General features: G+C 47.0%; 2 protein-coding genes across 4 annotated transcripts; both read left to right on the plus strand.

Annotated features, from left to right (window-relative positions):
• The first annotated feature begins 210 nt into the window (after positions 1-210).
• CEP250 (centrosomal protein 250) lies at positions 211-6,919 on the plus strand. Its single transcript, XM_062604104.1, has 8 exons — positions 211-275; positions 1,289-1,482; positions 2,046-2,173; positions 2,353-2,522; positions 3,095-4,102; positions 4,671-4,826; positions 5,216-5,324; positions 6,867-6,919. Exons 1-8 carry the CDS (start codon positions 237-239, stop codon positions 6,917-6,919), a joined length of 1,857 nt encoding a protein of 618 aa, XP_062460088.1. The 5' UTR covers positions 211-236.
• A 3,962-nt stretch (positions 6,920-10,881) lies between these two features.
• On the plus strand, positions 10,882-26,884 carry ERGIC3 (ERGIC and golgi 3). Of its 3 annotated transcripts, XM_062604085.1 has the most exons (14): positions 10,882-11,056; positions 11,164-11,234; positions 11,722-11,809; positions 12,524-12,643; positions 13,432-13,525; positions 14,310-14,475; positions 15,144-15,201; positions 18,566-18,580; positions 21,381-21,412; positions 22,068-22,164; positions 23,473-23,537; positions 24,366-24,502; positions 25,406-25,461; positions 26,110-26,884. In XM_062604085.1, the coding sequence occupies exons 1-14, from the start codon at positions 10,969-10,971 to the stop codon at positions 26,187-26,189; spliced, it is 1,167 nt and encodes a 388-aa protein (XP_062460069.1). In that variant the 5' UTR covers positions 10,882-10,968; the 3' UTR covers positions 26,190-26,884. The 3 variants fall into 3 exon arrangements, with proteins under 3 accessions (XP_062460069.1, XP_062460070.1, XP_062460071.1); XM_062604086.1 differs by lacking the exon at positions 18,566-18,580 and having other exon boundaries at positions 10,884-11,056; XM_062604087.1 differs by lacking the exon at positions 11,164-11,234 and having other exon boundaries at positions 10,952-11,056.
• The last annotated feature ends 133 nt before the right edge of the window (positions 26,885-27,017 follow it).

Consider the following 27,017-nt stretch of genomic DNA (forward strand, 5'->3'; position numbering starts at 1 on the left):
TGAAGGGAGCACCTGGGCAGGTCTGGCTCCCTACTGACACACAGCACAGCTCCTGGCAAAGAGTGCTGCAGCTCTAATCAGAAAATTCCCACATTCTTTAAGTGTACATAGAAAGCTGTTGGAAATCATTCCAACTGCCGTATCTTTGACATAGCTTGTATCTTAGTTTTAGAAAGGAGAACGTTTTCACAGGAAAAACTTAATTGGAGAAATTGCTCCTTCACAGGAATCAGCTGATGCAGGACGATCATGAGCTTACGGAGGCACTGAAGAAGGTACAGTCACCTTATGGGAGAGGGAGATGTGACAGCCAGATCATCCCAGGTGCTGTTTCTGGCAGCTGAAGGCAGGGAAAATGTTCTTCTCCTTGAAAAATGGTGGTCAGAGCACACAGGCTCTTTGGGTAGTTGATCCCCACCACGTTGCGATTGGGAGAGCTGAACTGGGAGCACGTCAGAGACACACAGGGGATGCGGAGCTGCTCCTTGAAGTCGAGGATTTTCCTGTCCAAGCCAGACCTCCTACAGAGGATACAAGTCCCAGAGCTCTCTGGGTGGGCATTTGGCTGCTTGGCTCAGTGAAGCTGCATCTGATGGATTCTGCCGTGGTTTTGTCAAGGAGACGCTTGGTAGTGCTGGAGGTCGCAAGGCTTTGGTTACTTCTTGGAAACGTGTTGATGGCTTGCAGAGCCGTTGTGCACTTCTCTCAGTTGTCTTCTGCTTCTGTGGATTCTTTTAACCTGCCTGTCTGTGTTGACCTCTGTTTTGGATTTTGATTAGCTGCAAAGAGGTGAGTGTGTTGTCCATGAATCTGAGTGGGGCTACTACTCTCCCGTGTGGCAAAAGAAACAAACTGTGTAGCTCTGAATTCCCACAAGAACTGAAGCCCCTCTGAAGGCCCACAAGGGCTGTTTCCCTGCCAAGTTGTTTCCTTCGTTGCATCCAACTGCTTTACACTCTGAAGGAAGTGACACTTTGATGTTGTTTTCTTTTCTAGAAGTAGAATTTGTGTGTCATTTTATTTTCTTCAGCGAGCAAAGTTGCTTTTGCTCAACCTTTCTATGTGTTTGTCCTGAAGGAGCTGTCTGGTCCCAGGCAACCCAGTATGGCTTTACCCATCACTTTCACATTAATGGTGCCAGTGCCTTTTGCCAGCCCAGGGTATTAGAGCACTACTCAGCAGAGGCCCTGAAACTTTCAGCCCCCAGTACAGGAGTTATTACTCAGCGCGCTGCTTCAGAAGTTGCACCGCTGCCTCTGCACACAACTGTATTTTGCTCTGTTTTCAGGTTTCCCACCAGCAAGATTCGACCAAGCTTGATCTGGAGCAGCTGCCCCAAGAGTCCTCTGGCCAAGTGCACACTCTGGCCAGGATGTCCAGCAAGAAGGAATTGCTGGTGCGCAAGGTGGCTGCCCTAGAGGTGCAACTGCCAGCCTTGGAGCAGGACAGACAAGGCCTTTCAGAGCAGCTGACACAGGCCAGGTAAAGGCAGGGAGGAGACCCTAGGCAGGATGGTACTGAAGGTCTGTAATTACAGAGGTGGGAATCGTTACTTGAGGATTTATTGCATCCTGTGAGCTTTTCAGATATTTTCACCTTCCATGGACAGAAAATGGAAGAATCTTGAGAAAAAAAAAAAAACATAAGCAAGGAGTACACTGTGATTTGAACATTATTTTTCTGACAGCTACAGCTCACAAAAGTCTCCTGAGCCTTCGGCTCATGTTTATGCCCCCTTGCACATTCCTGTGTGAAGTCCAAAGCAAGCCAATATAATTCTTCAGTATCTGGTACCTTGGCTCTGCATTGAGTAATAACTCATCCATAGAGATCTTTACTGAAACCAGAAGCTTCTTTCTGGTTTTGGTTTCTTGGTTTGTGTGTTTGAACATAGACCTCTCCTTAGTAAGTTGTTCGACACAGGATGTTCAGAATTCAGGTCTAGAGGCTCATGCTGAAAATCTGGAGGGCACTTCTTACTGGAGTGACTTCCTGTGGGTGTCAGGAGCAAGAAACTCATTTCTCTCTGTATTCACAACTTGAAGGTCAGTGAACGAGACCCTGGAGAACAGCCTATCTGAGGCTCAGCGGCACATATTGCAGTTGGAGATCACCAGGAGCCAGCTGGAAATCCAACTTCAAACAGTCACACAGGCCAATGAACTGATACAAGGTGAGAGCCTCATGTGCTTTGCTTCCCATGACCCCCATGACCAGCGGGCTTTCTGCAGTGCTTCTAAGTGAAGGAGCTGGAAAGAGTTCCCTCCTCCACTGACCTTCAAATGGCTTTAGGTTAGTAATGCCAGAACCCCTTGTGTAGACTCTGAATCCTCCCATTTGTTGTGTTTGCAGGGGAAGTGAAGTGCCTTAGATGGAAGCTGGAAGCTGAGAGATATCTCATGCAGCAGGAAAGGAAGACCATGGCAGAACAGCTCTCGCAGGCAGAACAGCAGCATGACGAGACTCTCAAGCTTCTGGAAACTGATCACGAAGTGGAAGTAAACAAGCTCCTGCAAGCCCTGGTAGGAAACAATATGCTTCTGACTTCTTCAAGCAAGCTTTGTGGCTTGGCTTTAGAAGAGTAATAGCCTGAGCGTGAGAACTGGCAGCAGGCCCCTCTCATAGGCCACATCTTGCTAGGCCAGGCAGCAGAGCCAATGGCTTGTACTTGAAGGCACATGAAAAGTCATAGGACTATGCTGGAACAGTAAATGCAGCCACAGATTCAGTTCAACAAAAGGCTGGGTGGTCCCCAAGGCATGGTACCAAAGAGGTGGGATCTTACCAGACTCCTGCCTACCATGAAGAAGACTCCTAACAGTGCTGGGGACTGCAGCCAAGCAAACTTTGTTCCTTCCTTTCGTTCTTTCATGGCTGATAGAGGAAGTATCCTTGGGCTTGAAGGATATGGAACAGTCCCCAGAGTAAGCTGGGACAGAATGAGAAGGGTGGCACAGGAAAGGTCTGCAGGATCCCGAGAGGCAGGGAGAGAGCAGGCAGCCCCTGACTGCCACCGGAGCAGGAGTTGAAATCTCGTATGAAAACCAAACACATACAGATGGAATTATTGAACCTTTTTCTCCCTGTTTTACAGCATGAACGGGACAGGCTGCAAGCAGCGAAGGCAAAAGCTTTGCAGGAGACTCTCACTTACATGATCACCATGCTGTCAGAGAGGGAGGGAGAAACGTTGTGCCAAGAACAGACAAGAACGCCGGAAAAGCAGAGAGAAATGCATGAAACTGCTCCCAGCCAGGTTATTAATGACGTAACGGATCAAAACCCGGAGTCACTACAAAAGCAAAACCAGGAAGCCGGAGAGGCCACGGAAATGCTGTTAAGGGCTCTCCGTGCGCATGTGGAACAGACCTTAGAAACCTTAAAAGAAAAGGACAGACTCCTAGCCATCCAAAGGCAACAAACAAGGAGCTATGAGGAGAAAACAGAAGAACAGATGAATGTCTTGCGCAAAGACTTAGAATACGCTAAGGCAGAACTGAAAGAAAAGGATTTTGTGATCGAATCTCAGAAGGAAGTGATTGAGACCTTCCAAAACCAAGAAAAAGACTCTGAACAGCACAAGAAAATTCTGCTTGAAGTGGCAGTTGAAGTGGCACTAAAGGAAAGAGATCAAGAAACTGTATCCCTTAGAAAGCAATGTGAGGCATGCAAGGAAAAGGAGAAGCAGCACGGAGCTGAGCAAGAAAAACTGCAAGCAACAGAACGGACTCTGAAAAAGAGAGAAAAGAAGATAAGGGCTCTGGAGGAGACTGTCTTGAAGCTTCAACAGCAAAAGAACGAGGCAGTGGTGATGATTAAAACCATACAGCAAAAACTACAACACACGGAGTCTTCTCTAGGCACCCGAGAGAAGGAGATAATGTCTTTACAAAGACATGTACAGGACCTTCAAAAGCAGAAGGAGTTAGCAGGCAAACAGGCCAGGACTCTAGAGCAGAATCTTGAGAAAATGAGACAAAGACTGAAGGAGAACAATTTGAAGTTCCTCAAGCAGACAGAGGAAAGCAACATGTCATCGCTGTGTGGTGATCTGCTTGAGAAAGTAGTGAAGAAGAGAGACACAGACAGGTTTCATCACCAGGTAGGCACTGTGACCGCTCATCAGTCAAGTAAAACATCTATAAAGGATTCTAATGATGTTTCCCGTCAAGAAACTTGAAGGCACATGAAAAGTCACAGGACTATGCTGGGACAGTAAATGCAGCCACAGATTCAGTTCAACAAAGGTTTGGATGGTCCCATCAAACTATGACCTGCTTGGCCAAAAGAGGCCACGACTGCAGCTAGCAGGCTTGCCTGTCTGCATAGCTCCGGCCAGAGCCCATTCACTTGCTAGAATGGTTTCTGTCAAGCCCACAGGTACTGAAAGAACTACAGAGCTTGTTGTTCAAATGAACTCAAGTCCAAAAGTTGGGGGTGGGTACTTGGCCCTCTCCTGTCTAAGCAACCTTGGGCAACATGTTGTGGTTAGGACTTGGCATGTGCCAAAAATGGTTGAAAGAAAATGCGTGTGGATTTCTCCAAGGTGATGTGGAGGAGGGCCCCTGGGAAGAGATTTTGTTGTGTTGGGCTGGAGGGGAAGAAGGGACTTAGCACGTTCTAACCTTTGTGTGGCACCAGCTCACGTAACCTCCTCTCTGAATACCCAGCAGGCTATTGCAGAAGGAGTGCAGCAATCGTGGCTCTTGGAGAAGAAGCTCCTGTTGCAACAGCTGGAAAGTTTGCAGCAAGAAGTTGCAAGGCTGAAACTTGCCAACACTGAGCTGAAGGAATTCAATGCTGAACTCAAGAAGTCTCTTGAGGAGGTGAAACAGGCTTTCCCTGCCCACGCTAAGCCTCACAGTCTTCTGGAGCACCACACGTCTCCACAGGCAGCAGTTTGGGGTCCTCTGCTTGTTCCCTTCCCTATCCCGCTCTCCCCTCGGACACACCCTTTTGTGTTTTCCTTCTCTTCTGGCACCTCATTTGCCTTCACAAATGCACATTAACTCCAGTACCACCCTTCTTACCCTGCTGTCCCTATACACACATACTGGACTCTCAGGAGTCCAGTGTCAGGAAGTGTTTCATCTTGCTCTTTCTTGTCCGTAGTCTACACTGAGTGCTTTTTGACCCCAACATTTTCGCCCGAGAGGCCCTTTCGCTCGTTGTTTGGTGGCAGGTTTCTGTGACCCATTCTCCTAGAAACGTGCAGGTGGAATGTCAATGGAGGAAACTGATGAGGCTCCACTGTGATCAGTCTCTTCCAGGTGCAAGTGGATCTTCCTTCTCCAAGCCTCACCACACAAGATGCCTGCTTCTAGGTGAGAACAGAGGCTTAGTTGGTGGGAGGAGGCTCTGACACATCCCAGGGGCAGCAGCCCCCCAGTACAGACCTACTAGAAGTTGAATACAGACCTAGTATAAGTCAAATATAGACCATGGTCCTGGCCAAACTGGAGACCAAAAAGAAATCCTTGTGTTTTCTTTACAGGAGGAGTCCTATGCACGCTGCAGGCATCAATGACCTGACTTGCAGAACCAGGGGAGGAGCCAGAAAGCTCTCACTTCCTGAGCAGCTGTAGCACCACATGGTTCCTGTCCTCTATCCTTCCCAGAATCGTCTTCTTTTACTGCTGTGGGACAGAGGGGTGGATTTGTTCTCTTGACATTTAGAAGTAGTTTACATGTGGGCAGGGACTCCTGACTTTCCTTTTTTATTTCTTAATAGAAGACATTCTGCAGTCATTCAGTATGGAGAAGCAAGTGGTTTTCCTTCCTGCCCTTTTTTATAGAGGGGTGTCTCGCTGGCCAGTCTCCAGTCCTTTGGGACCTGCCCACTGGACCAGGACTGCTGACAGATGATGGAGAGTGGCTTGGCAAGCTCCTCTGCCAGCTCCCGTGGGTACTCCTGACCCACAGATTTGTGTACATCTAAGAGGAGCAGGAGGTCGCTAACCATTTCTTCCTGCGTTATGGGGACTCCAGTCAGCTCTTCATCACTGCCATCCGGCTCAGGGAAGCGAGTACCCTGAGGATGGCTGCTGTGACTATTAAGCCTGAGGCAAAGGCAGCATTAACCACCACAGCCTTTCTGCCATCCTCAGTCACTAGGTTGCCCCTAGTATCCAACAGAGAATGGAGGTTCTCCTTGGCCCTCCTTCCATTGCTAATATATCTGTAAAAGTACTTTTCATTAGCTTTTATGGCAGTGGCCAGATTTAGTTTCCATCTGTGCCTTTCTACTTTTCTCCCTACAGACCTAACAACATCCCTGTACTTCTCCTGGGGTGACAGTCCCTTCTTCCACAGGGGATAAAGCCTCTTCTTCCCTGAGTTCCAGCAACATCTCCCTGTTGAGCCAGGCTTGTTTCTTCCCCGCTGGTTGATTTGTGGCACATAGGGACCGCCTGCTCCTATGCCTTGAGGCTTTAAGTCTTGAAGAGCATCCAGCCTTCCTGAACCCCTTTGTCCTTCAGTAATGTTTCCCAAGGTATTCTGTCAGCCAGCGCCCTGAACAGGCTGTAGTTGTTTAAACCCTAGCCAGACAGCTTGTTCACTCACTCCAAGTGAGTGGTGCTGGGGTGGAAGCAAGTGAGGCCCCCCGCTGCCCAACCCCCCCACCCCCCCTACCCGGGGCTCTCCCCTTCCCCACTCCCGGAGGAACGGGGAGGAGGATCAAAAGAGTGCAACTCCCACGGGTTGAGACAAGAACAGTCCAGCAACCCATGTACAACACAAATCACCACCGCTACCACCACCGACAGCAATGGTAAGAGAAAATAACAAGGGAAGAGAATACAATACCACCCGCTGAGAAATGAGCCCCACCCAGAAGACCCCGTGTCCTTCCGGGTAACTCCCAGTTACCCCCGCCCTGGGCGTGACGTGCTGCGATATGGAATACGTCTTTGGCTAGTCTGGGTCAGGCGTCCCATCTCTGCTTCCTCCCGCCTTCCCCTCCTCCCTGGCAGAGCATGAGCCTCACAAAGTCCTTGGTCAGGGTAAACTTCACTTAGCAACAACCAAAAACATCGGTATTATCAGCACTGTTCCCAGGCTGGAAGTCAAAACACAGCACTGCACCAGCTACCAAGAAGGAGAAAAATGACTGCTACTGTTGAACCCAGGACATTATCCACCCCTTATTCCATACCATTCTCGTCATGCTCAGATCCCACATTTTCAATATACCATCGCTCTCCCAGGTGTATATACATCTCTCGTGGTTTAAACCCAGTCAGGTAACTTGTTCACTCACTCCGCCCTTCTTTCCCTCCCCCTACTCCTGGAGGGACGGAGAGGAAAATCGAAAAGAATGCAACTCCCACGGGTTGAGATAAAAACAGTAACTAAGGTATAACACAGATCACTACTGCTACTACCAATAATAACAATGATAAAGGAAATAACAAGGGAAGAGTATACGTCACCTCACCACCAGCCAACCGGTAACTCACCCCCCCAGCCCGATCAAGCACCGACCCATACCTCCTCCAACCCCGCAGTCTCAGCCCTTCCGGCTAACTCCCAGTTACATCCTGGGCATGACGTGCTGCGGTATGGAATACCTCTTTGGCTAGCTTGGGTCAGGCGTCCCGTCTCTGCTTCCTCCCGCCTTCCCCTCCTCCCTGGCAGAGTATGAGGCTCACAAAGTCCTTGGCCAAACCAAAACATCGTTGTTATCAGCTCTGTTCCCAGGCTGGAAGTCAAAACACTGCACTGCACCAGCTACCAAGGAGAAAAATGACTGCTACTGCTGAACCCAGGACAACATACATATACACACAGACCAAGAGAAAGAGATCTTTTTCTTAGTGCATGGACGAATCCCTATAATGCTGCCGAGTCCATTCGGTCCATGATGTCAGGTTCCATCTCTTGTAACAATCTTTCAGGGCAGGAAAGGCTGTGTGCAGTATTGGATCGTTGCCTGCTGATGCTGGTCGTTCCTTTACTGCAGAACTCATCAGGTTCTATCAAAGTTCATTCTCTGTTGGGATGATGGTTGGAGGGAAGTCAGGGCCAGTCGCTGGTGACCTGAAGACATCTAGTTGATGGGCTACAGAAGTATTACACAGCGGGCAACAGCATACAATTAAGTTCATTGGCTGTTTTCCCCTAAATCAAATCCCCTTGAGGTATACATCGGACTTTCCCATCTTCCTGCATTACCCACCAAGTATATCCAGGTCCCTGAGCAAAAGCAACCCCACGAGTGGGTTTGCCTTTACCTGAAGCGGGAATAACCCAGACTGTCTTCCCCAGCAAATTCTTCATATGCACCACGGGAACTTTGTCCCCCTCTACAATATGTAAAAGTTCTGACTGGGCTGGGCCAGCCCTGTTGACAGATCCTCTGGTGTTGACCAACCAGGTGGCCTTTGGTAAGTGTGTATCCCAATACTTGGAAGTTCCCCCACCCATTGCTCTCAGTGTAGTTTTTAACAGCCCATTGTACCCTTCGATTTTCCCGGAAGCTAGTGCATGGTAGGGGATGTGATATACCCACTCCATGCCATGCTCTTTGGCCCAAAGATCTAGAAGGTTATTCCGGAAATGAGTCCCATTGTCTGACTCAATTCTCTCTGGGGTGCCGTGTCGCCACAAAATCTGTTTCTCAAGGCCCAGGATGGTGTTCCGAGCAGTGGCATGGGGCACAGCGTATGTTTCCAGCCATCGGGTGGTTGCTTCCACCACGGTAAGCACATGGCGCTTGCCTTGGCGGGTTGGTGGCAGTGTGATACAGTCAATCTGCCAGGCCTCCCCGTGTTTATACTTCAACCATCGTCCTCCATACCAAAGAGGCTTTAACCGTTTGGCTTGTTTAATTGCAGCACATGTTTCATGCTCACGAATAACCTGGGCAATAGTGTCCATTGTTAAGTCCACCCCTCGGTCACGGGCCCATCTATATGTTGCATCTCTGCCCTGATGGCCTGAAGTGTCATGGGCGCACCGGGCCAAAAATAATTCACCTTTATGTTGCCAATCTAAGTCCATCTGAGCCACTTCAATCTTGGCTGCTTTATCCACTTGTTGGTTGTTCTGGTGTTCCTCAGTGGCCCGACTCTTGGGTACATGGGCATCTACATGACGTACCTTCACCACCAGGTTCTGCACCCTGGCAGCAATATCTTTCCACAGTGCAGCAGCCCAGATGGGTTTACCTCTACCTCTGTGTTGCCAGTTGCTCTGCTTCCATTGCTTCAACCACCCCCACAGGGCATTTGCCACCATCCATGAATCAGTATTGTGACGAGTGATTACCGATCTGGTCAGATCTGTCGTTATCTCAACCCCTCGTGCCCCACGTTGGGCACCAAAAAAAACTGTCGTGGTTTAAACCCTAGCCAGACAGCTTGTTCACTCACTCCCAGTGAGTGGTGCTGGGCTGAGAGCAATCAAGCGCCCGCCCCCCCAGGGCTATCCCCTTCCCCGCTCCCGGAGGAACGGGGAGGAGGATCAAAAGAGTGCAACTCCCACGGGTTGAGACAAGAACAGTCCAGCAACCCATGTACAACACAAATCACCACCGCTACCACCACCGACAACAATGGTAAGAGAAAATAACAAGGGAAGAGAATACAATACCACCCGCTGAGAAACGAGTCCCACCCAGAAGACCCCGTGTCCTTCCGGGTAACTCCCAGTTACCCCCACCCTGGGCGTGACGTGCTGCGGTATGGAATACCTCTTTGGCTAGTCTGGGTCAGGCGTCCCATCTCTGCTTCCTCCCGCCTTCCCCTCGTCCCTGGCAGAGCATGAGCCTCACAAAGTCCTTGGTCAGGGTAAACATCACTTAGCAACAACCAAAAACATCGGTATTATGAGCTCTGTTCCCAGGCTGGAAGTCAAAACACAGCACTGCACCAGCTACCAGGAAGGAGAAAAATGACTGCTACTGCTGAACCCAGGACACAGGCCAAGGTCATCCCTCTGGGAGTGTAAGGTGGGGGGTTTGGAATTTTCTCATGATTTTTAATATGAGACGTTCTGCGCTTGCTCAGCTGGCAGAAGCAAGCAGTAGGTAAATACGTGGCTTGGGGAAAGACTGTGCTAGATTTTTGCTTGCACAAGTAAGCTGTGGGGGGTGGAATGTATCGAAACTGTCAGAGGCCATGGGAAGGAGGAACTACAGTAGGCAATTAAGAGTGACCGGTCCCTGACTGGTACTTGGAAGATGTTGGAACTGGCAAGGAACAAGGACGTTGGAACTGGAAAGAGGATGTCGGTAAGAAAATCAGACAGGCCTTTCACCTGATGTAACCACAAGGCAAAGACAGATGTGCTTGGCTGATTGCTTGGAAGTATATAAATATCCTGTAATCTTTGCAATAAACGATGCAGCTTGCGCTCTACCTCGGGGTCCGTGCCTCCATCCTCACAGTAAACCACTGCGAGCTGCTGCACGCTTTAGCCTCTGGAGTTCCCAGCCATTCCCTTGAGGAAGCAGGGAAATGGAAGCGTTATCAAAATGAGGCCGGGAACGCACACCCGGCAGCGATGGAAAGTGCGGCAAGAAAGTGGGGCTCTTCCTTCCCTCCCTCCCTCGCAGCTCCAGCACAGGGCGCGCTGATGCTCTCCCGAGGGCATGTGCTTCAGCTCTGTGGCTGCTCGGATGTTCTCCAAGGGGCGTTAGGAACGAGCCCCGCAGCCTCCAGAGGCGGCGGCGATGGACGGCTGATGGGCAGGAGGGTGTCGCGTGAAAGCCGCCGGGCCTCGGCCTCGGGCCCTGTCCCGCTGTCTCTCGGGTGCCCCTCAGACGCTCGGGCCCGTTGGCAGCAGAGGCAAGAGCGGACGAGGCGGCAGCGAAACCCAGCCCTTCCCTTCCCTTCCCTCCCCTCCCCGGAGCATCCGGGAACACCCTGCCCATCCCCGCCTGCTCCAGGCCGCGCTGCCCGTCGGGGCGGAGCCGGGGCAGGGGCGGCCCCGGCCCGGAAGGCGAGTTTGTTTCCGGGCCGCGCCATGGAGTCGTTGTGGCGGCTGAAGCGGTTCGATGCCTTCCCGAAGACCCTGGAAGACTTTCGGGTGAAGACGTGTGGCGGCGCGCTGGGTGAGCGGTGGGGGACCGGTGAGCGGCGGGCCTGGGCCGAGGCGGGCGGCCCGTAGGGTGCTTGCGGGCCGCGTCGGGGCTGACGGCGGTTCTCGTCTCGCCGGCAGTGACGGTGGTCAGCGGGCTCATCATGGTGGTGCTGTTCTTCTCGGAGCTGCAGTACTACCTCACGAAGGAGGTGAGTAGCGGCGGTGGGGGGCGGGTCTCCCGGCGGGGCTGCCCCGTACCCGCGGAGAGGCCGCCCTGCGGCTGCCGTTCCCCGCCGCCTCCTGCGGGCCTGCCTGGCCGCACCTTCACCCACCGGGGGTTTCGCGTCTTCCCTCCCTCCCTCCCTTCCCGAGAGCCGCTGTCGCAGAGGTTGTCTTGTGGCCTCCTCTGATCAATGTCTCAAAGCCTCTCCCGCTGCTTGCGCCGGCCACAGGCAGTGCAAAGAGAGCGAGCAGGACCCACCGTGCCCCCCCCCAGCGCTGAGGTTCCCAAAGCAGGAGCTGTTGCAAGAGTCTCTGCAGTGGCAAGCGCTTGGTTGGTGCAGGAGGCAGCAGCTCGCGTGTCTCCCAAATCCCACCTCTTAAACATCAGCTCCTGGGCCAGAGCGGTGGAGGGAAAGAGGCCCTTTGATTTGCTGCCAAGTGGAACAGGGCTCTGTGTTTTTCCTTTGCTCCTAGGTTCATCCAGAATTGTACGTGGACAAATCGAGGGGAGATAAACTGAAGATCAATCTCGATGTTATTTTTCCACATATGCCCTGTGCTTGTGAGTCAGACTTCTGAGTAGTGGGGATGATTTTGCTCCTTGCCTGGAGGTCCATTGTGCCTGGTACTTCAGAGCACTGTGCTGCTGCTTGGGCAGGGAGAAGCTGGTGATCCCTGTGGTTGCACCGTTATTCCAGCCAGGCGGGACACTTAAAGCAGTACTTACAGTGAGGCAGTTCTATTTGTCTGGTTTATAAATGAGGATAACATGCACAAATCCCCTTTACACTTGTGTATGGTGTTGTAGTTGGTCACAGAGATTAGTCATACTGAAAAAGCTGTGGCAGAGTTCACTTGGGACTCGGGATGTGGCTGCGGTGATGTTGGAAGCCTCAAGAGCCTCCTTTGGGAGTTACTTAAGGAGGCAAAACTTTTCTGTGATTTTTGTGCTTCTCTTCTGGCTGTAATGCCCTGCTGCTTGTTCTCTTGTAGCAATTCCTTTGGGCAGTGCACTGGGCTTGATGTAGCGAGTCTGACTTCCTTCTGACCAGCCAAGATATATTACTGGTTTTGCCTTCCTCACATCTGAAAGGGTATTAGAAGGCAAGAGAGGCTGGAAGGCTCTGCTGTTTTGTGCAGAGAGGCTGTCAGTCTGGCACACTTTTGTCCCCCTTGGTGAAAGATTGTCTTTTCACTGGTTGAATGGTTCCTCAGCCTGGCACAGGCCATAACAAATGTGTGGTCATCAACTGCTTTCCTTGCTTGTTGGTTTCAGACCTGAGCATCGATGCCATGGATGTAGCAGGAGAGCAGCAGCTGGATGTAGAGCACAATCTGTTTAAGCAACGTTTGGATAAAGCTGGCAAGCGTGTGACTCCAGAGGCGGAGAGACATGGTGAGATGCTGTTCTGCCTTGCTTGGATGGGTGCTCTCGTAGTCTTCCCATCACTGTGTGCCTGTTTGGAGAACAGGTGACAGCTGAGGAGCATTTAAATACCTCAGAGTCTTGCAGAGTTTGTAGCACACCACTCTGTTAAAGTGGCAGATCAGACAAACTCCAGTTGTACTCGCTGCTTGTGCGAGGCAAATCTGTGCCTGGTCCCTCTGAAATTACGACAAGGACTCATGGATGCATTTCAGCTGCTGAGTTAATGGTCTTTTACAATGAGAAGTCCAGCAGCTGTTCTGGCAAACCGGGGCTGTGGTTGTGTCTTTAAGTCACAGTGGGCTGACAAATGGGATGACCTGGTTGGAGGAGGGATCCTCTCTTCAGGGAAGGCTCCAGTGACTGGACACTTGAGCCTAAACTTAAGCCTAAACTTGCACCTTATTGCATTGTTCATGTTAGTGCACACCTGATAAATGTATTTTAGTTGGTTTATCAGTTAGAAGTTGTAGTATGTGGTCCCCGGTTATAGAAAACTCTTCTCTGTGTTATTTGCATATTAGGACTCACCTTTGGCCTTCAATTAAAACCAGACACAACAGTGGCCAGGTGTTGCCATCTAACAGTAATGCTGTCCAAGCGTTTCCTTTGCAAGCGTCAGCTCCTTTTGTAGGAGCTAGTGTGGTTCTGTGTAACAGCGTAAATTTGTTGATTTATGTCGCTCACTTGAGCAGGACAGGAGTACAGGATACTCTTTCTAGACCCGCCTCATCACTCTGAATCCTCTTTTGTCTTAGAGCTGGGGAAAGAAGAAGAAAAACTGTTTGATCCAAATTCATTGGATGCTGATCGCTGCGAGAGCTGTTATGGGGCAGAGTCAGAGGACATTCGGTAACGTCTACACCTTTTTGTATCCTCTAACGACTTGACTTCATGCTGTTATGTTGCATTTGTTTTCTAAATGTCTGTGAAAGTCAATGGAATTAAATCGTATTGGGCATGTGTTCAGAGAATGGTGAGAATTGTTGTGGCTTTTGTTACGCCTTTGGAAGCTGCACTCCTCCTTGTGAAGAACATGCAGAGTTATGTTGTCTAATTCTTCTACATGCCTGTTTAAGGGCAGTGCAAGCTGCCCAGACTTCGCAGTAGCACAAAACTTATATCTCAGCAAACTCTATCCTTTCTGGAGTTATTTTGTGTCCAGACGGTAGAACCAAGTAAGAAACCTGTTTTTTACTGTGACTACGGTGTTATCCAGTGGTAGAAAGGTAATGAAGAAAGTTTGCCATTAACCTTTCTGCCCATTTTGACAGTGTTAGCCTAGGAAAGAGAGCAAAGGGGGAGTAGAAGCAGGCAGATGCTTTTTTCACATGGGGAAGTGCAAACTGCTGAGAGCCATGGGACACTGATGTTTTTTTAGCACATTTCTTTGTCAAGGAGTGACTTGGCTGTCTCACTGGACAGGCAAAGCCCTCTTCAGACTCAAGCACTGCATTAAACCAGCTTGCATCCTCATGCCAACATCTCAGTACATCAAGAAGCTCGAGATCCTTTAGGAACACTGGGCACATTTCAAGATCTGGTCCCTGATGTTTCCGTTATTGCTTCGTTGAAGAAGAATCCGCCAAGGATTCAAAGTGATAAAGATGGGAAGATGGTGTTTGTGCTTTTGCAGGTGTTGTAACACTTGTGATGATGTCAGAGAAGCCTACAGGCGGCGAGGCTGGGCCTTCAAGAACCCGGATACCATAGAGCAGTGCAAGAGGGAAGGGTTTAGCCAGAAAATGCAAGAGCAGAAGAACGAGGGCTGCCAAGTGTATGGTTTCCTAGAGGTCAACAAGGTGAGACATGGGTTTTGCTGTGAACCTGCTTCATGATGGTGAAGGCTGAAAAGGCAAAGTTCCTCTCCTTCTCCAGCTGTAGGTGTTCCCAGGCCTGGAGTGTAATAACCCCGGGCTCAGCAGGTGCTTGTGCCTGTGAATGGGTTCAGTAGGAGAGTCAGGAAAGGGGCTAATCCTGTGGTTGGTTGTGTGGGCTAGTGGGAAGCATGCTGGCTGGAGAAGCTTAGCTTTTCCTACCGTCTGGCTAGTGAGTCATGTTGCTGAGGTTTCTGGGGAGGCGAGACAGCTTCTCTGAGGTTGGATGTTCCCAACTGCCCTACTAGTCTTAAAACAGAGGTCACTGGTGGATGCTGGAGATAACAGAAACCAACAACCTGCCAGCAGGGGTTTAGTTTAGTGCTTTATTTTTGCATGAAGCTTCTTATTGTGGCTGTGTACATTGGATCACTGCTGCTCCCTCTCCTCACAGTTACTCTCTCAACCCCTGTTTTGTGATACCATCTTGTTTTTCCTGCAGCAACAGTCAGTTCCCTCCCAGTAAATTCCTCCTCCTTCTAATTTTTATGTCCACCAACATAATTTGCATAATCCAGTTATTTTCAGCATCAGTATGTATTTATATTTATATAGATTCAGACCTTTTAATGAAAGATTATTTTTTCTTGCAGGTAGCTGGAAATTTTCACTTCGCACCAGGAAAGAGTTTCCAACAGTCTCATGTACATGGTGAAGTATTTTCTTTCCCTGTTTATTGGCCTTTAGCTCCAAGTGTACCTGACCTTTTTCTTTGAACGCAGAATCATAAACTGGTTGGGTTGGAAAGGACCTTAAAGATCATCTAATTCCAACCCCCCTGCCATGGGGTCACAGTATCTTTGCATTGCTCTCCATAATAGTAAAGGACTGCTTCAGTGGGGAGGATGTTGTTGAATTGTTGTAAGACAGGTTTAGAACCAGCATGGACAAATAGAAAAGTGGTTTCTGGAGGTGCTGCCACATGTGTGGGGAAGAACTTGGAGGAGAATGAGAGACTGCTCTGAAACAGTCTCATTTGTTCCATAAAACTTAGCTGCTATGCTGTAAACCAGTCTCAAAGAAGGTGTTCAGTCCAGGACCTGAGTATCAGTATCTCTGGAAGGAATATTTTGGAGAATGCTTCAGGAGAATTTTAAAGCAATTCAGAACTTTTAGAGTAAAATTTAAGTTACAAAGGACTCTTCAAGTATACATGTACATACACACACAGTGTCCAGAATAGCAGTAGCTTATATATTCATAGAATGATTTGGACTGGAAGAGTCCTTTAAAGGTCATCTAGTCCAGCCCTGCTTGAAAGGACCTGGGTCATCTTCAAGTAGGTCAGGTTGCTCACAGCCCTGTACAGCCTGGCCTTGAATGTTTCCAGGGATGGGGCATCTACCACTGTTCTGGGCAACTTGTACTAGTGTTTCATTGACCTTATTCCTTGTATCTAGTCTACCCTCTTCTAGTTTAAAAGCCATTACCTCTTGTGCTGTAGCTTCAGGCCCTATTAAAAGGTCACACCCTCTGGATGTGACCATCTAACCAGTTCCTCATCCACTGAATAGTCCACACTCCAAATTCATATCTCTCTCCAAGTTAGAAGGATGTTGCGGGGACTGTGTCAAAGGCTTTACAGTAGTCCAAATAGGCAACATCAGTAGCTCTCCCCTTTTCTGCTGATACAGTCACTCCATTGTAGAAGGTAACTAGTGTGGTCAGGCAGGGCTTGCCCTTGGTGAAGCTATGCTGGCTGTCTCAAATCACTTCCCTGTCCTTATGTGCCTTAACATAGCTTTTACGAAGATCTGATCCGTGACTTTCCCAGGCACAGTTCTGGGCCCCTCAGTTCAAGAAGGACAGGGAGCTGCTGGAGAGAGTCCAGCGCAGGGCAACCAAGATGATTAAGGGAGTGGAGCATCTCCCTTATGAGGAAAGACTGAGGGAGCTGGGTCTTTATAGTTTAGAGAAGAGGAGACTGAGGGGTGACCTTATAAGTGTCTATAAATATATAAAGGGGGAGTGTCACGAGGATGGAGCCAGGCTCTACTCAGTGGCAAACAATGATAGGACAAGGAGTAACGGGTGCAAACTGGAACACAAGAGGTTCCACTTAAACTTGAGAAGGAACTTCTTCTCAGTGAGGGTGACGGAACACTGGAACAGGCTGCCCAGGGAGGTTGTGGAGTCTCCTTCCCTGGAGACATTCAAAGCCCGCCTGGACACATTCCTGTGTAACGTTATCTAGGTGTTCCTGCTCTGGCAGGGGGATTGGACTAGATGATCTTTTGAGGTCCCTTCCAATCTCCAGCATACTGTGATACTGTGATACAGCGGTGAGGCAACTATACAAGCCAATTCCCTCAGGATACTGGGATGCAATTTGTCAGGTCCCATAGACAAAATGCAATGTTCAGGTTCCTCAGGTGGTCATGAACATGATCTTCTCTTATAGTGAGAGGAACTTTGCTCCCTTATATCCTTAGCAGGAGCTTGATAGAAAATATCTGTGGTTTAATAGAATGTTTGCAGTTACCTTAATCAGGTTTTTGAAGTGTGACATTACATTTAATGTTTTGAATGCTGAATGTCAAAAGGACCTACAGTCTTTGGATGAAGACTGGGTGCCATTTTTTAGGTCCCTTGGTATCTTCTCACTGGTAATCAAGAGCAAGTGACATAAATTCTTTTTTTCTGCAGACACTGCAGCCTCTTTCTCTGTTCCTTTTCTGGAGCCCTACTTGTTGTGGGGCTGCTACCATTGCACAGGCCTTCTACCCTCATCTGAGCTCTTCTGCCCATCAAATAGTGTGATACTCAATCCCCATCAGTCAAGGGCACTATTTTGGTGTGGAGGAGATCCAAATCCCTTGGTAGATCACCTGTGCATTATTCCTTCCACAGAGGGTGTTTGTGTGAGCTCATTCTGACTTCTGACCCAAAGTGGTGTCTGCCAGGGAATAAACCATTTTCATCCCCAAACTGGATACTGGAGGGTGAGATTCTTATTTCATCCTCAGCATTGCTCAGGACTTTTCTTTTTATGCTGGTAAGCTCCTTTAGGCGTTTCATTGTCTTGGTGCTGAAGGATGCAAAGTCTCACCCATTGCTGTGAAACTGTTTTCAGGTTACATGTTTTGGAGACCACAGATGCGATGTTTCCATTTGTCACTGCACTATAATCCACCAGAGCTCAAGTCATAGGAGTTGTTTGGAATGCCTAGCCTTTTTCAGGCAGCCATTTGGAGGCTCTCTGTATTTTTCATACTTCTCCAAACCAAAACCCATGCTGTTGTAGAAGCACCACCAGGGGTATAGCATGTGGCAAAGGGGGTTGAAATTGCTGGGTGAAGAATTCAGAGGCCCAAATGTGAGGAGGTGTAAGTCTATGACAGTTATTGGTTTGTCATGCATGGTATTGAATACACGTGAATGGTCTTCCTAAACAAACAAAAATGGAGGTTACTTCACCTCCTTTGAGCTATGCCATCCAAACATGCGCTTCCCCTGCCCTCCATCCTTCCAGGTATTTGCCTTTGTTGGGATATTGCAATGGAATGAGCAACAGCAACCTCATAGTTTGCTGCCTTGTCTGTGCATCAGGTGTGATGAAAGAAGCACAGGACTGATTGAGGACAAAAACTTGTTACCCAGCTTTGAACTTTGATGTTGTGAATCTGGAGTGCACTTCTGGATAGCTTTAATTGCTCCTAAAATGACCTTTCTGTTATCTTAAGACTGAAAAAGAATGTTAACTGTAAACAGCATTGTCCTCTGGCATGCTGCTTTGGTGCTCACTTAACATATATGGGCATCCCACTGTATTTTTCCTTTTGGTGGTTAATTCCTGCAGTTTTATTTTTCTGTCACACTATAAATGGGTGCTTGTCCCTGTATCAGTCCTTTGGCTAGCTAGGGAGTCATTTGCCTAGAAAGCACAGCAGCAAAGCTGTTACTCTTCTCCATTTTGGTACACCTTTTAAATGCTGCTCTATTTGAATCTCTGTATCATTTTATTGAAAGGATCTGAATGTTTCTCTTTTCTCTCCTACTCTGCTCATTTTTGCAGTGCACGCTGTTGAGAGTAAGTGTTGCTGTATCTTTTGTTTTTTGTCCCCTCCAAAACTTACTACAGAGCTAATGTAATTTCAGTTATTTGCTGTGCCCATGAATCTCCTTTGAGAGGAGCTATTGCTCTAGGCTGGGAGTTGAGAAGATTTCCCTCAAGCTAAAAGTAGAGGCATCCCAGGTCATCTTCTGTGGTAAATGAGGGCAGCAGGTTGAAAAGGTTGAGGATCTTTGTCTTAATCAATTTGAATATATGAGTATTGGAGATTAAGTGTTGGCAGATTAATAGTTGCTCTGTGCAGATAATGTAATTGGGGGGGACATGGTGGCAAGTGGGAGAGACTTCTGTCTTTTGAAGTCAGATGGGGTAATGATCTCACTGAATCTCATTACAGCAGACTAGAGAATTTCTCCTGGGAATTCATGCTAATCTCAGAATACTTGGTAGGAGGTTTTCCATGTGTTTGTTAGCCACTGGATTTTTTTAAGGGTAATCATTCCAGGCTGAGATGTAGCATTTCAACTCAGGAACATCTGGTAAAAGGCTCAGGCTTTTGAATTTGCTCGCTCCCTCCCCTGGCTGCAACATTTTCTGTGTTGCTGGTTGCCCCACTCCCCTCTTCGCAATGCATCGTTATGCCATGCATCCTCTTCCTGTGAGGTATTTTCCTGTAGAAAAATTAATTCCCAGTTTACAAATTGGTTTCTCAGCTCACCTTGGGGCACTGTGTTTGAGTAGCTGTGTCTTGGGTTTCTTGCAGTCTTTGTGTGTTTATTGACAAGAGTTCTGAGTGGCCTTAAGTGCTGTTAACCTGTTTTACAATTAAAGGACTGCATTTTGGAGTCTGAGGAGGCTTTGTGGTTTTTCAGCTCAGAAATGGGGGAGAACTCTTCAGACAGCAGTTCTTAAAACTTTGTTCCTAAAAGAGTGAAGAAAACTGATTTATAAAAGCCAGACAGACTTCTTGACAAACTTGAGGTGTTTTACAGGTCTCTTTATTTTGTCTAGCTAGGCACTTACCTGCAGTTACAGGAAGGAGGAAGTGTGTTTTGATGTTTCTTCAGGAATAACAGTCTCCAGTCCTAGCCTACAAGTCTCTTAAGGTTAAGACTCTTAACTTAAGTGCACTCTTAAGTGCAAACAGTACTGCAGTGTGAAGCAGGGTGTTGCAGGTAACCATTAAGAAAACCAGCACAGCATAATCCCAAGGCCACTTCTCCCTTCTTCCCTTTCCCTGCCCACCATTTCACACCTGTTTCCGTATTTTTTGTTGGAGTTTCTTTTTTAAAGCCAAATTAGTTCTTTGCTCCAGCTGCAGCTCAGGCACAGAAACCACTGTGCTCTAGTGGTAGTGGTTTGCCTGCTTGCCAGAGACAGCAACAGGACTGTCTGAAGCCACCGCAGATCTGAGCTATTTGTAATGTACAGCCATTGCCTTAATCCAAGTGATTGCAGCCTTAGTTTCTGAGCATTGAATATTTTAACTGTGACATGCAAGGGCCTCTCCCAAATCATTAGGAGAAGTATCATTCAGGCTTGGTATTTCCTAACTGTGTATTTCTGTTTTGCATTTCCTTTCGTAACTATGTATTCTCAGTTTTGCATGCATATCTCTTTGGGTTTAGTAGGGGTTTTATAGGAATAGAAGTAAAGCTTCTGGTCTTTTATTGAAAGATGTTAATGGAAAAAAGATTGAGTTGACAGCATACTTACATTAAGTGAATGTTTTAAAGGAGAGGCGAGTTCCAATCAGTTCTTTAGCTTTGTAGCCTGTCTTGTGCTAGGCTGTACATCGGAAGCCCTTTAAAGGAGCAGCACTTGGTGATCTGACTGCATCAGCTCCCAGAGTAATAGCCTATGATTTTGAAGTGTGTTTTTCTTTTCTAAGGTGCAAGGTGAGGTCTCACTTCCCAAGTGTGAATTTACCTGGTAAAATGTGCCATGGCCTCTGGCTACTTTAAGGTCATTGTGTGACTTTGGCTAAACCTGGTAGGAGCAATACCGAAATCAAGTTGTAAGTTATATTTTCACCCTGAGATTGATGCTTTTGGTGTTGCATGAAGTCAAATATAAGTAGCCAACCAAAAGATATCCATTGCCTTCCATTGCCTGTATCTTTGCTAGATCCCTTCTGGGGATGCGTGCCACTGCTGGTGTTGTCATACTGCTGTATGCAGGGCAGGCCAAATTCCACAAGCCCTAGCATCAGTGACAGTGCCCTTGGCCACACCAGTGCTTGACAAATTTCCGGTTCAGGCCATCCCCACAAAGACTTTTCCTTTCCCAGTGTGTTCTCCAGGCAGCAGTAGCAAGGCTGATAGGCAGAGTGCCTGGGAGTCCCCAAAATGGCGATGATTTCTTTAGGGCAGTTGCATCTGATGTTAAGTCTCATGCTCTGCTCAGTTGTTAGTTCAGATCTGTCACACCTCTGTGTTTTACAGTAGTGAGGAGCTATGCGTGTCAGGTGGTGACTGAGGTAAAAGTGCAGTTTTCTTGGCTTGCCCCTGAGATCTTGTTTTTGCCCTAGATTAAGAATACAGTCAGGTGAGGACTGAAATACCTAATTTGAAGTAACCCGAAATTAAAGTTCCTTTCCCTCACTGTAGCAGTGGCTAGTCTCTGTCAGGAGGGGAATTGCAGTGGTTTCATCTGTCACATGCCCTACTGCAAGCAAAGAGAAAAACCCAGGCGATTTTCTTGCTGTTTTAGATCGCGATGGACATGAGAGGAGCTCCCTTATAAGATAGAATAAGGTAAATACATCTGCTTGTTACCACAGTGTGAGCTATATTGTTACACTATTTTTCTGTTACAGTTCATGATCTGCAGAGCTTCGGACTTGATAATGTAAGTGTTGCCAAGATAGTGTTCTAGTTTTCTTCGTCTGTTTTTCTTCTGGTTTCCCCCCCCTTTGCTCCATTGAGATCATAGTGTTCTGATCCCGTCCGGATTTGGCTTTATGAGTGTCAGCAGTACCTGGGAAGGTTTCACACAGGGCTCTGAAGTACATTCTGGGACATCTGCATGTTACCTGGCAAGTCTCTTCCCCTCCACCTGAGACTGCCTTGGTCCTTAATTTGTGCTTCCTGGCTTTCTAAGGTTGACAGTTTCACAACTGTTTCTGTATCTGTTGGAGTTCATCTTGTGCTGGGAGGAAAGCAGGTGATACCCATGCCTATGCCACGAGGCAGCTGACAGCATGCTGCAACTATGGCAGGGGCAGGCAGAGGAATGGGTGGGAGAGCCTTCCCTATAGGTGGGTAGGAAGGGCATCTGCATCTGGCGATTTCCAGCAGGAAAAGGAGAAATTCCAATCTTGGAGTCTCCCATGAATAAAAAAGATTAGCAAGTGCTTTGGAATTTACTGTCTGGACACACAGAGTAAGGGAGGACCTGTCTGTTCCAGAGCCGTGCTCAGAAAAATACACAAATAATTGATTTTAGGCCCCTTACCTTGCACCTTGCATGCTGTGCAGTTGAGTTACTGGCATTTCCATTTCAGATCAATATGACGCACTATATCAAACATCTCTCCTTTGGAAGGGATTATCCAGGCATTGTGAACCCTCTGGATGGGACAGACGTCACTGCACATCAAGGTAAAAGTGAGCTGAGAGAAATCTCCTTTTAAATGGCTGTATTAATAAGGAGGAAAGTTCCCAGTCCTTAACAAGAACCTTGACACTATTGTACAAAATGTGAACTGCACCTTGTGCTCTTTCTGCCTCCATTCATCTGGAACAAATCTGCCAATGTGTTTTGATTCTGTGAGCTTTCTGAAAGATCTCTCTTTTCAGTGTTCATGGATGCCCAACAGCAGGTATAGCACATCATTATTAGATGCCTGCATCAGTCCTGTCTAGCTATGGGCAGTAGGAGATAACCATAAGATGCATAGAGAAAAAAGGCCTAATTGGTAGTTGCTGGAGAGCTGTGGTATCTGCCCTGACCTTCATCTACCCACCAGTAACAGCTGAACAGCAGCAGTGAGGTTGAAATATTGCTGATCTTTCTAGATGGCTCCAGTTTGCTGGCTGGAGAAGGAAAGGCAATTCTCTCTTCATGCTGCTGCTGCCCAAACTGTTATCTTGTTTTTTTTACAGAAGCCTGTTCATGTGCCTTTTCCACTTCATAAACCACTGCAGACATCAGTTACTTGTTTAGATCCACTGAAGTCTGCAAAATCTGTGTTTGGAGGTACTTGGGGTGCTGGTATATACTCAAATTGGAGAAAGAAGTTGTTTGCTTTAAAGCAGTGGTAGGATTGTTAATCCTCCCTGAATCCATTCCTTTAAATTTTCCACCATCAATTTTAATTCTTAAACCCAAATCAAAGGATGGTACTTAAAATAAAATACAGAAAAATGAAAAGGTGTCATAATCCTTGATACCGTTGTGGTGCCACAGGTTTTTTGTGGAGTAACAAACTCTGTGAGAGAGAACATATAGCTGGCTGGTAAAATTCTCTCTGTAGGCTGAAGCTTTCCAACCTGGGCCTCAGAGAACCTGTTGGCAAATCCTTGAGGAATTAGGACTAATTAGGAATAATTCCTTGATGTTATGACATTAAATATAAAGGATTTTGTGTGCCAGAATAAAAATTTTCAAGAAGTTGTAGTGGTAAAACAATAGCAAAGTAACTGGTTTGTAGAAAGTTTTCCATTTAGTCAAGGTCAGAATGCTTGTAGTTTTGGTTTTGGTTGGGACAGGAATGAGATTCACTTTGGCAAAAGAAAAACTCATGTCAGCCAGTAACGTTAATGTCCTTGAAAACCCCCAGGAGCTCTTGTGCGGAAGGATGTTCTGTGACGAGTTGAACGAACCCAGGTTGTGTCTACCTAAGCTGTCAGTTAAGCTTTCTGGCTCTTCCATGGTTATTAACTGTGTCTCTCTGTCTTTGCTTATAGCTTCCATGATGTTTCAGTATTTTGTCAAAGTGGTTCCCACGGTGTATATGAAAGTAGATGGTGAAGTAAGTACCTTTTTCCCTATTGTTTTGGCAAGCAACACAATCTGCTTGACTTTCTTCATATCACCACCCTTGCAAGAATAACAGTGTCTGTGGTGTAATATTACCTGTAATGTCACAGCAGTGATGAAGCATATTTCAGCCTTCTCAATCCCACCTAGTTCAAAATGATCATGTGTTTTCATCGTTCCCTCATGAATCCCATAATGTATACTTGAGAGAAGTCAAAGCAGTAAGGAAATCCTAAAAATGTTCCTTGGGGAATAACCCAAGATCAGCTTATCTCCAATTTAAAAACTCCTTTAGCCTTCAAAAGAGGGTGGGTAGATTTTCCAGCCCTGCTTTCAGGATATGTCCTTCTTTTGAAACAGGTAGGATAAAATCATTACTGAGGAGATACCAGGCTGAGGTGAAGAAACTGTGTCCTTCTGCAGCTCTGGCACTCTCCTGACTTTTTGTACTATTTCCTCACTCTTGAGTACATACGGCTTTCTCACTGAAGTGGGATCTCTTGAAACATGCTTAGGTATATATGTTAGGATGATCTGTTCTTGGGTTGAGGTTGAGAGGGACAGCTTATGCCATTACCTGACAGTCAAGTCTGGGACAAATGCATCGCTTGTCCTTTGGCTAGCTGCGGCTTTAATGACTAGCCTGTAGTAATAGACCTGATCCTGATGGTGCTGTTTAAGACCCTTTGTAGCCACTTGTCAAGGCCCCCACAAGTGAGTGGGCAGGGCTACTTTGATATGGTTCACCTATTACATGGTTTAGTAGCCTTTCCTATCCCCTGTTGACTAAACAATGTTTGCTGTGTTTGCCTCCTGCTAGGTGGTAAGGACTAACCAGTTTTCAGTTACACGGCATGAGAAAATAGCCAATGGGCTACTAGGAGACCAGGGCCTGCCTGGCGTATTTGTGCTCTATGAGCTTTCACCCATGATGGTGAAGCTGACAGAGAAACACAGGTAAGAGACATCTATTTCATTCATTCTCCATTGATTTAATCTTTTTGCATAGCTTAAAACTCCATCCTTGCTTAGACATGACCATGTAAATGCCTGGAAGCCATCCGAGCCCCTTCCCAGTCAGTGGAGAGGAAGAGGCACTCTCAAATGTCCTTCTTCTCCAGGTGAGCAGCTGGAAGGGGTAGGGGTTTTCTGATAGTATCTGAAGCATTTTAATCCAGTATCTAGATGAAGATGGAAATTGGAGCAGTGAGCAGAAGTCTGATACAGTGGTTCTTGGATCAAACTGATTTCCTCAAAGTCTTTTTTTCAGTGTGAAGGCTAGATTTGTATAGCATACCCATCTTACCAGCACCAACAACTCCAACCTGGTTACTAAGTCTGCGTTTGCTATAGCTTTTCTATGTGTCATAGTCAGTGTGGAACCTTTCTTTCCTTCAGGTCCTCCATTAATCACAGGCATGTAGTTACAGGGGAATGGAAGAATAAGAGACAGCCAATGACTGTACCTTAAAGTATATTAAGAGATGCTTAGGGATTTAGTTTGAGTTACAGAAGTCTGCTGTGCATTGTCTGGATAGGACTGGATAAAAGCTTGGGGATTAAAAGGTTTATAAATTCAGTACTTGCCTCCAAGTGTTACTGTTGAGCTCATTAGGGCACAGTGGTCTAATGCTGCCCAGTGCCACTCAGTAAAAGTATCAGTGATAAACTCCATTCTGTAGGCCATAGGGGTTATTTGTTAAATCTGTTAACTGTTATCTATTAATATCTATATAATGCATACTTATGTGCTATGATGAACATTATTGTGATTATGAATTGGTTTTTATAAGCTAATTATTACTTATTTGACAGTATCTGAGCTCCTGCTGGTTGTTCAAATTGTTTTCCTCATTCTAGGTCCTTCACACACTTTCTCACGGGAGTTTGTGCCATCGTTGGAGGCATATTTACAGGTAGGAGCTCAGGTTCCTGTCCTGTGAAAGCCACCTCAATGGATACAGGGTAGTCTGGAGTTTGTGGTGCAGGAGACCCATTCTGAGCTTTTCTGCGGTCCCAAACAAGCATTGAATTAATAGTCTCCTTCAGTGCTGGAGAGATTTGGGAGAATACGGCAGAAAGAGCTAAAGCATCAATTTATTTTGCTTTGTGTCCTTGGTGAGTAAACATTGTGGTTTCTGGTAAAGGGCATCCATCAAGGGCAGCGTCAGGTAGAGCAGCTTACTGTTCAGGTTACTGTGAAATGAGAAATGGGAACCATGCCCTTGACAAGGAGGGTCAGGGCAATGGCATTGCATAAAGCTCAGCATCAGCTTCCTCTCCAAGCTGTTCTCACTCATCAGTAAACACACGACTCGGCCTTTCTCATTTTTACCTCTGTGAGAGAGATCTGTTTTTGGAGAAGCATGATCACCTCTGTCCTGCCAGCTGGATCTTCTCTGTCCTCATGAGATGAGCACCTTATTCTGAGCAGCAACAGCTGTTTTCTATCTGGAGGAGCTGGGATTCCTTTCCACTGACAGAAGGGTTTGTGTTTGATTTCTGTGGTAGTCGTTCTCTCTTTGGGGGTTGTCTGGCTTGATCCATTTGTTTTTTCCTTTTAGTTGCAGGACTCATTGACTCCTTGATCTATCACTCAGCACGTGCCATCCAGAAGAAAATTGAACTTGGGAAGACAACATAAATAAGCAATGACCCCACAGAAAAACCTCTGAGGAGAACTAAACAGGTTTTTTGAAACACGAGTGATCTGAGTGCACAGGAGAAGAGGCTTTGAATTTCCAGATGGCCCTGACCACACTTAGGTTCCTGTCCCATCATTCTTTGTTTGGCATTAATAGGTAGATGGAACTGCTTGAACCTTGCTGCTATAAAGATTAGCCATCATGTCTGGCTGTGCAGACCCTACTGTAAAACCCCTTTTGTGTCAGTCCATGTTCATCCAGTTCCACCCTCCTTCCTGAAAGAGATGCTGGAGATACTGCATTCTGTTTGCCTCCAGGAATAATGTACTGTATTGTCATGAGACCTGGAATGGATTAAAGTTGCCACCAAATAAGCTTTCTAGCAACACCATCTAGCTTTTAAGCTTTCTTAGAAATGTTTCTGAGTGCTGATGCTGTATGCCAGCCCTCTGTGCCAATGTGCTGTATTCCTTCTAGCTGTCCTGGGGCAACATGGTGAGACATAGCACTTGGGATGTCCTTACTGTACTGTGGGGCATTGCAGTTGCTCCAGATTGCTTTTAGGAAAGATGCAAGTTGATGTTTCAGAAAAAAAACAGCTGGAGTTTTAATTGATTTTTAACTCTGTGTTTTTCACTTCCCCTCTGTTTATATTTTGAAATAAAGCCCATTCTCTGTGTGTTTTGGTAAAGCATTTGGAAGAATAATTGATTCGAACTAATGTTGGTACTATTTGAAATTTTCACTTAAAAACACACTTGTGTTGTGGCAAAGTCTGTAGTTATCATGATGGTTGGGGTTTTTGTCTTTTTAATGACTTACTTACA

Source organism: Pezoporus occidentalis, unplaced genomic scaffold (assembly GCF_034315485.1).
Source record: "Pezoporus occidentalis ecotype Australia unplaced genomic scaffold, CSIRO_AGI_Poc_V1 ctg83, whole genome shotgun sequence".
In the NCBI taxonomy this organism is placed as follows: Eukaryota; Metazoa; Chordata; class Aves; order Psittaciformes; family Psittacidae; genus Pezoporus; species Pezoporus occidentalis.

What these genes read in the sequence shown, in the direction of transcription:
- CEP250 (XM_062604104.1), top strand. Translation starts at nt 237, where the DNA reads ATGCAGGACGATCATGAGCTTACGGAGGCACTGAAGAAG. An exon ending in ACAAGCTCCTGCAAGCCCTG is followed by an intron (nt 2,523 to 3,094) that starts GTAGGAAACAAT and finishes CCTGTTTTACAG; the next exon opens with CATGAACGGGACAGGCTGCA. An exon ending in CAGACAGGTTTCATCACCAG is followed by an intron (nt 4,103 to 4,670) that starts GTAGGCACTGTG and finishes CTGAATACCCAG; the next exon opens with CAGGCTATTGCAGAAGGAGT.
- ERGIC3 (XM_062604085.1), top strand. Translation starts at nt 10,969, where the DNA reads ATGGAGTCGTTGTGGCGGCTGAAGCGGTTCGATGCCTTCCCGAAGACC. An exon ending in AGACGTCACTGCACATCAAG is followed by an intron (nt 22,165 to 23,472) that starts GTAAAAGTGAGC and finishes CTTTGCTTATAG; the next exon opens with CTTCCATGATGTTTCAGTAT. An exon ending in CGTTGGAGGCATATTTACAG is followed by an intron (nt 25,462 to 26,109) that starts GTAGGAGCTCAG and finishes TTTTCCTTTTAG; the next exon opens with TTGCAGGACTCATTGACTCC.